General features: G+C 41.5%; 1 protein-coding gene across 1 annotated transcript; it reads right to left on the bottom strand.

Annotated features, from left to right (window-relative positions):
* Positions 1 to 4,891: 4,891 nt before the first annotated feature.
* On the bottom strand, positions 4,892 to 12,399 carry LOC104152914 (MARVEL domain-containing protein 2). The gene is made up of 6 exons (XM_009688500.2): positions 11,311 to 12,399; positions 9,677 to 9,709; positions 8,366 to 8,505; positions 7,602 to 7,773; positions 7,124 to 7,174; positions 4,892 to 6,210 (listed from the first exon to the last, which is right to left on the bottom strand). The coding sequence occupies exons 1-6, from the start codon at positions 12,325 to 12,327 to the stop codon at positions 6,094 to 6,096; spliced, it is 1,530 nt and encodes a 509-aa protein (XP_009686795.2). The 5' UTR covers positions 12,328 to 12,399; the 3' UTR covers positions 4,892 to 6,093.
* Between the last annotated feature and the right edge of the window lie 225 nt (positions 12,400 to 12,624).

Genomic DNA, 12,624 nt, shown 5'->3' with positions numbered 1-12,624 from the left:
GAGGGAGGCAGCGTGGCCGAAAGGCACAGCGAACAAACCGGAGGCGGCAGGGCGGCTCCAGCGCCGAGCGTCTGTCAGCGAGCGGCTCAGCCCCCCGCCGCTCGTGTCTCACCTCTTTCACAAAGACACCTCGGAGGTGGCGTGGCTGCTGCAAACGAGCCAAGGCCAGTGACTTCCAAAACGTTCACCGGAGGGCATAAAAGTGGGCATGGGGATTTGTTACAAAGGGCATAAGCTATTCAGCGAGATTATAACACTGTTTGTACATGACTACGTATGCCCTTCATTAACTGAAGAACCCAAGGGACTGGGAAAAGGACAGAGCATTACTTACACACACCGTAATATTGACTGTTATTGTATAATTACCGTGATCAGTTACCTCATGAAAATAATTGTACTTTATCCCAATAGCAAAAACACTGCTTCAACTCCATTCTAAAATGCGCAGCTTGAAATTTCTCAACTACTGCAAGGTTCAGGGCATATTTTCTGTGGCTAAGCAAATGCCCTCACAGGAGGGAACTGAGTAGTGGAATAATGTAGCTATGTCTTCAACTACATAGAATAATCCCATAGAACATGAGTTCTACCACCATGTAGAAAAAACCTTTCAGAATTGCCTCTTTCAGGCTGGAAGCTGTTTCACTACAATAATTTTCTTTTAGGACTTCTTTTAATAAACTATCATTATAAACCTATGAACAGTTAATTGGCAGTTGCATTTTAAAAGTGGGTTGAGGTGTTCCATCTCACAGCGAGTGGGGTGTGGTAATTGCTCAGACCCAATGAAACAGTTTTTCACTAAATATCATGCAAGTACCATTTTTCAGATGTCTATGAAATTACTATTTATGTCTTTGCAAGCATACAATTTACTTCTAAAGGCTGTCAGGATAATAGTTATTTAAAAGACTGAAAGCCCTAAGTAGCACTCTACAGTTCAAATCCAGCAGTACTTGACGTTATTGATCACAGACACACTTTGAAATATTGTGCACACGCAAAACTCTGACTGGACACTAAAAGCATCAAGGAGAAAATCAGTCACAGTTTAAACACCCAGTAGAAATACTAGGTTGTTGGCTGGTAGGTACATGGAAGAGCAGCTTTTATTGTTTCCTCTAAAGAAAAAAAATATGAAGCACTTGTAATTTATTTCAATTATCCAGATGTGCTGGTAGAAGTTGCACTTTTCACACTGAAAATGCAATATTATATTTGCAGATGTTCACTACTCACCTTTCACAATTACTGTAGTAAAGAGTAAAACTACATTTAACCATCATCTGTTGTAACAGTAATTTTATTCTATTACCTTCATGTAGCCATGCCCAGAAATTGGCAAGTGATCATACCACGCAGTGCAGCACGTTCCCCACATTCATGAGTTTAAACAGCAACTAGTTCACATTACTAAGCGTAGGGGATGATTTGCTTAAATATTTTTAGTTGTATGGATTAGTGTCACAGTGCTTGAGAAGAAGAGGAAGTGCTGCAGCAGGATAGATTGGCCTTTACATAGGCGGGGCAGCAGGGAAAAGGCACAAATACAAGAGTAGAAGGGAATGGGAGGACAGATTTGTTACCAGAACAAAGTCTCTAATAGAAAAACAGGATCAGAGCTGTGGAGCTTTAAAAAAAAATACCAAAATCTGATATCTGTTGTGAAAGAAAAATTGTATATCCTTATACTCCCACATGCTTATATATAACTTTTACACATCTGCAGGACAGAATACTACATGCAGTGGTAGACAAGGAAAATGTCTATATTTACTGTATTTTACATACAGAGAAACAGAGCCACTGACTACTAGCAAGTGCACACATTTTAGGAGTATTAGGAAATAAGCAGTCTTTCAGGACAAAAGAAAGAGCTTCCACTTCACAAGCATCATACTGAGAATTAGCTCAACAGAATTAGAACAGTTTTAGCCAATTTCTTTGCAGCACAATCAGAACTTTACTGGCTACAGTGGAAATGCGCCAAGACTGGGTTCAACCCCTTGAATTACAGGAAAATCGCCAGGCATCCATTTCTAGGGGGTGTCACTGTGCATCAAAGTAAGACAAGAAATGAGGCAGAAAACATTTAAACAAAAGTACATTTCCTTAAATAGGAGTGGGAAACTTAGCAATTAAATGCAAATGGTGCACTTAGCAGCAGCAATCTATAAACATAGGCAAAACAGAAGAAATTAATTTAAACACACCTGGGAAAAATCAGCTGTTCTAGAGGAATGCCATAAAAACTACTGAAGATGGAAAAAATTCTTAATTTTAAGAAGTCAAGAGTCGCTTCTAGGAGTGGAAATACAGCTGTACTTTGATCTACTCCCATTAGGTCACGTGCCATCTTTTCTTAAGAAGGAAAAAGTCCAATTTATAGGATCTTGAAATAGAGAAATGGGTTCAAGCTGATAATGGTATTAGAAGAAGAGAGAAGCAAATTTTTTCAGAACTGGGATCATTTTTACTGTCAAGACCAAGAATTGTAATTCTGTAGAGGAATGTAGGCTATACAATCTTGTAGATGATGATTGTCTAAAAGCTTCAAACCCCAACACAATTTTGGGACTAATAAACTAAAAGCTGGATAGCTATTTCTACACATTTAAACCCATTACACTTTTCATTAACACCAATACTTTTACTTGATATGCTGTCATGAATCAAACCCCAAGGCCACACTAGTATGTGATGCACACTTCAGCTTATGTTCATTTGGCACTTTACTTGCCCTGCATAAACACACAAGTTAGCAAGGAACATGAGGATATTGCCACAGTCATCTTGATCACAGTCATCCAGCTGTTCATCAAGACAAACGAGCCCCTTTTAGGAACTCAAGTCTGCTTTGAAAACTAGTTGTATTTTTGGAATCTGCAAGTTCCTCTCGGACGTTTGCCTCTATGGATCTGTTGAGCCAAACAGGTATTTCCTAAGAGGAAGACTGGAGGAAAGAAGCCCTTGTTACATACGCTCACCAGCTGAGGACAACCTGTAACTGAAAGAGTATGTTAATCTCTCATGTAGGGCAATATTATTTGCAAACTTTAAATGAGTATCCTCGCGTTCTGCAAAAACCCAGGCGCACTAGTAAGGCCACATAGCAGACGTTATATTTACATACAACAATGCAGATCCACAGAGGGCAGACTAGAGAGACCACACAGGGAGACCTAGGTGACATTCACCAGCCTGTGATACTCCTGTACTAAGTACAAAATTAACTTCAGTTTTGTTCAACGTATACCTTAATTTCTTTCAGAACATCAAGAGACCACTTTCCTTGAGATTTCTAATTGTAACTGTATTGACTAAACTGACTCATTTGTCTTGCATTTGACTGGCTTCGACTCCCAGGCACTAATTTCTATTCCATTAATCTCCCCCTCAAGATATTAAAGCGTTTCTTAGACTTTTTAATTTTTGCGTGTTTAGAGCAGTTCATCCTTGATAGGCTAGAGTAAAATCAACTTGCCAATTGTACACACTGAGCCTCCAGCTTCTTCCCCCACCTGCTTAGCAGTGTTGAGGTCTGTAACATGACCCAGGCTTGAGCCAGTAATTTACCTTAACAGCTGCAATGAGTTGCCAGGCTGGATTTCCTATAATGCAGAGTGGGCTCCTGTGCTTGCTGTTTGATGCTCAGCACATGTCACTACGGTGCCTGGCACCACTCCTACCCGAAACCCCGGCAGTCACAGAAGGGTGTTCCTGCCCATCTTCTCTCCATGCCCTGGGAAATCAGCCCAGCCACATGCACGGCATCTTCGCAGGAGAGGCTGAGAAAGCCACATGCAGTGTCTCCCGTCAGGTCTTTTCCCCACTCCAGCAAGAGGCACAGCATTCCCTTCTCTCAGCCTCTTTGATGGAAACTCAGCCAGAAAAGAGAAGCTGGACGGTTCTGCAGATGCCTTGCTGGCTGATCTGAGGAGCCGGTTTCTCAGAGGGAGAAGCTCAGACCACCGTCAAAGGGAGGCTGGAGCTCAGTCTTCTAAGTCTTAATAGGCCTTTCCCACACCAGGAGACTAAGGGGAAATCTGCCACAGAAAACATCAGACAAGCAAGCGGGGGGGTGGAGTGGAATACTTAAACTTGTATTAATCTTCTTCTGGTAACTGACAACACCCAGAACTGCCATTGAGAACAAATGGGAAATCTGGGCGTACAGTAATCCCTGCATTTGAACTGCAGGGATCTGGACAAGGACCTGTCTTACAAACAAAAGCTTTTTTTTTTTTTTTAACGTTTCTGCAGCACAACAGCTATAAAGCGCTTGGCCGCAGCTCCCTTACAGAGTAGGGAGGTTTCCTTTACACTGAAAGGAATGGCAACTTGAGCCAGAGAGATGACTGAGAAGAGAGCGAGGACAAGGGATGGCACTGAGTTTTGCCCAATTCAGAGTGAAAAAGATATTGAGAAACTTTCCAGGTGGATGAGACTGAAGTCTGTTTCAAATGAAAAGCTGCCAAGTTTTCTAATTCTCTCAGCATTCCTGTAGTGTCTTGTGTTACGTACTTCATCCACTAGAGCTCTTGGAATTAAGTGGCTGATTAACTTGGAATGTCAACTTTTGATAAATATGAGAGCGAGTCTGAAGCCATCAGAATTGCAGTGTGAATAATAAGGGTTCAAAAATCAGATGGCCAATAACTGCCAGGGTGAAGTACAGTACTGCATTTGCACTACCGAAGATGCCATAATTGTTCTAAACTGCAAAGAGCTTTCCTAACTTCTTCCCTTTAAATTAAGGCCAAAGTTGAAAATTTTCCTCTAAAGAAAACATAGTCACTAGCAGAAGTCTTGAAGTAACCTTAATCAGCATTTTTTTCCAATAAAATGCCTCCAAAAACAAGAGAATAACATGCTTATGCTTAGGATTTTTTTGAAATTAAAATATATTTCCGAGCAAGATATCCGGTGAAACAGCAGTTGTAGAAAACTGTACAAAGAAATGGCTATCAATGCTTCCAACAATTTTAGTAAGTACAAAAGTGTAAAGATATGGAAAAGGACATAAAAAGAAAATTTCCTGATCTATGAGAACATTTGCACATGCAAACCTATTTATCCCAAGATATATTACACAAATTTATACTGAATCTCTAGAAAGCGTATCTATAAACGAAACATTTTACCTGGCCTTATAGAAGATCCTTTATCAGCATTTCATTTGGGAATTAATTTTGTTCTACTTAATCTCTGAGTTCACAAGCACCTGCAACTAGGTAACGTTAAAATTGTCCTAAACAAAAAGTCTCGTTCCTTGCTCATGAAGAAGAAAAATTGTTTTTCTTCTAGGCCCGTGAATTCCTGCTAGGATGATCCCAAAAAACCATGCAGAGCATATCAGTCTTTGTCAAAACTAGCGGAACAGGGACATGGCCTAATCCTGTATCTCTATTCCTTTAAGGTCATATATAAGTTCTTTACATCACCTCTGCAGAGGAGCATTGAAAACAGAAACAAAAAAAACAAAGGCAAAAAACCCACTGTGCTATGCTTGTTTAAACAGCAGGTTATTTTGCAGCTCTTATTAAGCAAAATTTCCAATAATTTCTGACATACAGCAGAGCACATGAAGATGCAAATAGTCGTATTAAACTCAGTTCTGACTTGTCAAAACAGTTCAGAATAATTAAGTACTCTACCAAACCCCAGCCAGTAACATCAACTCAACTCTTTTTGATATCATAAAATAAAATCTGAAATTGTTACATTTAAAAACTGGGCACATTTTTGACATGGTATTTAGAACTGCTCTCTCTGGTAAACAATAATGCAACACTTGCAAATAGAAAACTATGCATACGTAAAGGAACAGGCTGTGCACTGTCTAATAAAAGCAGAACGTTAACACAGATGTTCTAAACTCATCTGGTAACTTCATTAAATTGATTTGGAATTGGACCTGTATACAAAGGCTATTCAGAAATGCACAGTATCTAAATAAGTCACAAAGTGATTAAGAAATTAATTGTTTTCCCCACAGGAAATGTAAAATTCTGAGAGTAAATAAATACTTCAAAATACGCATTTCTATTTAAAAAAATATAAAATAGTATCCACATAGTCAAGGTGATGCTAAACGTGTACATTCCAATTCATAACTTTATCATAGTCCTGTATTCGTTGTTTTATGTGAGAAAGCTTATTCTTGAGGTATTCACAACGCTCCTTTTTCTCCAGAAATGTAGGATCCTGCCAAAAATACAAAAACTCCTTATATTAATGTTTACACTTTCAGTTTCCTCCAACAATAACTCATTAGCAATGATGGCATTGATTAAGGACAGCATATAAATATCCTCATTCCTCAAAAACAAGCTTTTTTGCTTGGCCCCAATTTCTTACATCCAGCCTTTTCTTGTTTCCCCTTCATTCATGAAGGGCTGAAGAGAGAGGTTCTGCTTTGATATGCCTTAGTTATTTAGTAAATAGAGCAACTTTAGCATAAATGTGCAAATGCAAACAGGTGTGTTCTGGCATGCCAAATAAAACCCTCTCCCGAAAAAGCAATGAAATTTAACTAACAAGGATGCAAAATTTGAATGCAACGAAAAAAAAAACCCAGATATTTGCAATGTTTTTAGTGAAACAAAGGTACACATTTACTGCCTCCATTTAAAAACAACCAAGCAAAACCTCTTGGACTACAGGGAAAATTAATTTTTGACAGTCCATGTAAGTTCCATGCCAAAAAGAAAACACAAAACTTCTCTTCAAGGGCAATACTGTATATTTTCTGCTGTTAAAAAAGCTGTGTTGGCTTTGTCAGCAAGTACAAATGAACTGTATCCCAAAAATAATCAGTGGTGACTGATCTCCTGAAAGCAAAACGCTAGAGATGAGACATGCTCTCAGAAGATTAAAATATTCTCCCCCCAAGTTTGTCTAACAGAATCATTAATCTCAAATGAGGTTGTTGACATGATGAGTAGAGTGCGCAGCGTCCTAACTTCACCAAAGTTTTAAAAGACAAATATACAAAGCTCTGTAATAGCTAAGCATACCCTGAACTAGCAAATCGTACCTAGTGACAGGAGTCCTGCCTAATTACACTCTCTTTGCTATTTATTAGATTCACCAGCAATGTAAAACTCAAAACACTCACATTTTTCTTCTTCTTGTATTCTTGCAAAACTCTGGATATCCTTTCCTGTTCCTAATAGGAGAGACCGCACATTTTTAACCACATCAGTGTGCTCCATACCTTCACGTTAAATTTTACAAAATAGTTGTCAGAAGTCAATTGCTCCTTTAATCAAATCCATTCTAATATATTTTAACTCTTAGGTTTTGTACTTGAGAAATAGAGAAAATACATTAACTGTAGCTTGACAATACTTGAAAAAAAATGGAAAGCTACATACAAAACTTGAAAGCTACTAACATTAAAAAAAACAGAAGAACTTGTATAAAATTTAATTGCAACTTAGCATCCTCAACTCATGACTAAACAAGAAACAACAGACTTGGGTAAACTCTCTCTCCTACCAAGTCACTGCCAGCATTAGAGGACATTGCCATAACTGAAGACAGTCAGAAACTGCCTAATAACATACCTGCTTTTCCATTTCGCAGGTACTTACATGTATGCTTCCAGGATTATGAGGCAGTTTTCTCATCAACGCATCCAGCTCATCAAACTTCTTCAATACAGCATGAACTTCCCCTGACAGTTCTTTATATTCAGCAAACTGATCATTGAATACTGCTTTGTATCGGTCTCGCATTTCATTTGTTTGAATTGCAGGATATTTCCTTTAAAAAAGCATTTTTTAAGGACTCATATTAGAGACAGGACTTCAAGACACACACAAACCCTTGACTTCGGTACTATATTTCTCTACTGTTCATCAATATCATAGCCTGCCAAAACGTGCATGCATGTAAAGCATTGAAATCTATGTCAAGTATTATACAAATTATTTTTATGATCTCATACTTCACCATAGAAAGGTCTAGCCTTGCCACTTGAAACTGAAGTACGCTATAGATTTAGCACTTGGAAAGTACAAGATAACATAGGTTTAAGGGGCTAAAAGGACAAGAACTTGTCTGTATGGTCTTCTGTTCCTTCAATAATTATTGTACATGCTACATTATAGTAGTCGGCTTTCACATGTGGGTTTTTTTTAAATTTAAGATTCTTCATTTATATTACTATTTCTATGCCACTGGCGCCAGCCCTCATCCTCTCTATTCTAATATTCACTTCAGTTAAGATTCTGAGATCCACAGCACATGAAGAATCACAGAGAAACCATGAAACGTGTATATGAAAAACACCGAGTAAAAAAACATGTTTCAAATATTCTCCATTAAATTTGTTCATCAAAGCCAAGTCACTTACGCTAAGTAGTCCGGCATCACTATAGGTTTAGGAATGTGGCCTGCAGGTATATGACCATTAAGTTGTTCAGTTTTCACTTCCACCGATTTAAGCTGTCTATAACTGACCTCTTTTCCTCTTGGTCGGTCAAAACTCTCATACTAAGTTTCAAAAGCCAAAAAAAAAAGAAGTCAGTCAATTTTACTTCAAAGACAACATACATAAACCACAAAATAGCTGACTAATTTGAAGATAGAGGTACAAAGACTGAGGTGCATGCAAATTGTATAAACTCTTTACGACCATTATTATAATTAGAAAATTAGGAAAGTGTTACAGTAACGTTTCTCACACAGTAACCATCTTAAATTTGTCCAAATAGCTGTTCCAGTAACAAATAAATACTTCTTGAAAAGATTTTTCCCGTGTGTCTTAAGTAATTTCAGAAAGTTCCCTTGAGTTTCTGTCTAATCTGTGACTGCTTGCTGATGGACATCATTCCGTTCTGCGGAGTTCCCCTTTGTCCTTATTGCACAATTTCTCCCTGGACTCAGAAGTAGCAACGCATGGAGTCCTGCCACAGCGTATAAAAAAGGATCCTGATTCAGTACTGAAGTCAGTAACTGAGAAAACAGTAGTATGAAGTGCACAATATCTAATGGGAGGCATTTAAGATCGAAAGAAATACACTGTAAGTTCTCTGAGAATCATCAACATCTGCTACGCTAAGATCCTATACAATCTTTCTGTTGTATGCACCTGCATCTTTGTGCAGTGGAAGTACTAAAAACCTCCTTCAGTATGACAGATTCTGGCATTTGCTGGTATTTCAAAGCTCGCAGGCTGGATTTTGGAGCTGTCTCAGAGACCCAAGAGCAAACCGTGAGTTCACTCAGTATGTATCACTGTGTTTCACTGCCTCTCCTCCAATTTAAACAGGCAACCAGGAGTTCAAAAAAAAAAAAAAAACACCCTAAAACCTACAACACATGAGATGCTCTGCTGTTACAGCCATGTCTGCTAAATACTGTGATAAATGCTGCAGGACCTGTCTGTCAATGTAAAATGATAAGAGCGCACACAGAGGCAGTTATCAGATTTGCTGACACTGTAAATTTATAACCTAGCCTAACCAGTGGTAGCAACTTTATGAGCTCCTTCTGAACCTCCGGAGTAGAAGCAAGTTGTCCAGGTTGCATTAAAGAACTAAACCTAATCTCTTCCTAGAAGGATAAATACTAAATCAGTCAGTCAAAACAAAGAATCACGAGAAAAAGAACAAGCATATGGAAAAAAAACAGCAAAGAAACAAAAAATAAATTTGTTTCTTACCTTCTTTTCTGGCAAAGACAACTGTGTTTTCATCTATCAAAAAATAAAAAAAAAAGAGCTTTAAGTTTTATTCTCAGCATAAATAGCATGCACAGACTCTTAAAATCTAAACTTTTTCAAAATCATGTTGTACAGATAATTATATATGTATATTTAGGTATGAACAAATTTAGAATAAGGAATATTTTTCAGATCTGTATATTTAAAAACCATTTAAGAATGGCAGAACAACAACAACACACCCCAACCCAAAATAACAACAGGATCTCCTGGAAGAGCTGTTAAGGAACAAATCAGATTAAATAGTGCACCCGGTCACCTTTATTACTGCACATTCCAACCTACATTAGCTCACTGACGCTCTGAGGCCTAGGTCATTGCTTAGAAAACGTTTCAGTGCTCTAACCAATAACTCAAGCAGCAGCTATTTTGCACGACACTCTTTAAAGCCTAACTTGCATTGTAAAAGCATTCTCTTTAGAGATTTTCTTAAATAACTGGAATAAACGAACACAGAGTACAGCAGGGAAGAGTGACTGAGCACCCTCTGTGTAATTCCAGCGCTCGTTTCATTTTTGCATAAGTTTAAAAAATGCTTTAAAATTTTAATAATAGAACTGCAAGTTACTTATCAAAAGGGGATTCCCAGTTTTATGCAAGATACAGTGCTTACACTGTGTATAGACAAGTTCTTCTTGATCAATCTGATCAATTTATCTCAAAAGCAGAATTTTAAGGAAGTGTAAAAAGCTTAACAAAAGGAAGAAGATAATACATAAAAATATTTGTTCCTCCTGTTTTATACCAAACCCCCGATGTGTACCTTGTTCAATCACTAAAATAATTCGTTATGAAGAACCAAGATTCCCTCCCTCCTCTGCTTCAGGAAAAACAAGGGAGGCACCAGAGGTCCGAACAAGTACTCTAATGAAAGTTGACTTAGACTCATCTGCCTTTTTTTTTTTTTTCTCTCAAATGTCATATATGATAGTTACACGGTTCCTAGAACATAGGTTTTCCTACCCTTTTTTCATTCTAATTATTAAAACTGATTGGCTAGATTGTGGTGTCTCAGATTTCCATTTTGTTATTACTATTATTATCCATACTACCACGAGGAAAGCTAAAAAGACATCAAGACGCACCTTGGAGTTTTGTTTGCAACATAAAAATCACCATTTCTTCTTTTTATTGTCATTCACACTAGCGCTTAACGTGCTGAAAGCACAGACTTCAAATACTAGGTGGCTTTAAGCCACCTTACGAAATAGCTGAACAGGCACATTGTTCACTTCTTCCTTTGTTTAGGAAATACATGCCAGGAAGCAGTGCGTCAGCTGATGCAGGAAGAGAGCTGAATATTGCAAAGAGAACAGAAGCAATTCCTTACCGAGGTCAATTAAAAAAAAAAAAAGCAACAGAAACGTGAATCAGGCATCTTAAAAAGTGCGGGCTGCGTTTCATTCAGTGATCTCAAATTTACCAGTGAGACGGGTAAAGGCTGATGCTCGGGCTTTGGAACTGCCGCAGGCAAGACATGCCTGACAGGACTCAGCCCATGGCACGAGACGAGCTTCCAGCGGCTTTCCATCATCCCATGCGTATTCGATTTGAAACGGTAATTTATGACTTACCTCTTGCTCCATTAATTCTCTGTGCCTCCGGGCTCCTTCATGTCTCCATAACTTTAAAGCAACCACCGCGCTAATCAGATAGACTACCACTGTGACAAACAGGAAGATTATTGCCGCTGTCTGACCTCCTTCTACGCGGCAAAAAGATGCGTTTATTGGCGTATTAAATAGCTGGTAATAGCAGAGTCCACCGCGATTGATATCATTTACGTACACTATCGCAGCTGCCATGTACAGGAAGAACAGGGCCACGTTAATGCCAAATTCAGTTAAAGGCCACCAGCTCGAATCCAGAAGAATGGTCCGATAGTACATGGACATGCCGAGCACCAGCAACGCTATGGTCACTACCCACGCCGCTCCTGCTACTACGAGGACAAACGGAGTCTTAGGTCCGCCGTAGTAATAACCGCCGTACGTACTGCCAGCCCCGACGCCGTAGGGCTGCGCGTATCCGAACATGTTGTACCACTCGTTGTCCTTGTGCACGTAGGCCGAGACGCAGGCGAACACGGCGGCGCCGCCGAGCAGCTCGGCCACGCAGAGGATGCGGAGCAGGCCGGCCCAGGACTTCATGTAGGCGTAGCGCAGGTGGTAGGCCTCGGCCAGCTCGCTGTAGGCCTGGCCGGAGCGCGGGCGGCGGGCCAGGGAGCCGCAGGCCTCGCCGGCCAGCGCGGCCTCGCCCTCGGCCCGCCAGGCGCCGCTCCCGCCCGAGCCGCCGGGCGCCTCCCGGCAGGAGGCGGCAGCCGAGCCGGGCGGCGGCTGCAGGGCAGCGGGCGAGGGCGGCGGCGAGCACTCGACGCCCTCGGGGACGTAGCGCACGTCGGAGGCGGCGCTGCCCCAGCCGGAGCCGTGGTGGCGCCTGGCCCTGAAGAAGTTCTTCCACGAGTCCGGGATGAATCGCCGCACGGGCTTGAGCTGGGCCGGGCCGCTCGGGCCCTCGCTGGGGCAGAAGCCGGGGCCGCAGGGGGGCAGCAGCGGCAGCGGCGGCAGCGCCCCCGCGTCCAGCGACGCCATCTGCGGCGCTTCCCCGCCTCTCGGCCCGGCTCTCCTGCCTCCGGCGCGCCTGCCGGGGAGGGAAGCGCTGCAGGTCAGCGGGGGGGGCCGCCGCCCAGCCGCGCCGCCACCGCTCCCGCCGCCCTCTCTAAGATGTCCGCCCGCCGGCGGGCTCGGCCGTCCCGGCCCCGGCCCCGGCCCGCCGCGCTCACCTCCACCTCCGCCGCGGCCGCCGCCGGCGCAGGGCCCATGCGCCGCCCCGCCCAGGTGGCCTCACCTGCGGCGGCGCCCGGAAACGCCGCCCGGCAGCGCGCAGGC

This window comes from Struthio camelus, chromosome W (genome assembly GCF_040807025.1).
Source record: "Struthio camelus isolate bStrCam1 chromosome W, bStrCam1.hap1, whole genome shotgun sequence".
In the NCBI taxonomy this organism is placed as follows: Eukaryota; Metazoa; Chordata; class Aves; order Struthioniformes; family Struthionidae; genus Struthio; species Struthio camelus.
Note: the sequence above shows the minus strand (reverse complement) of the source record. Positions and strands in the feature narration are given on the sequence as shown.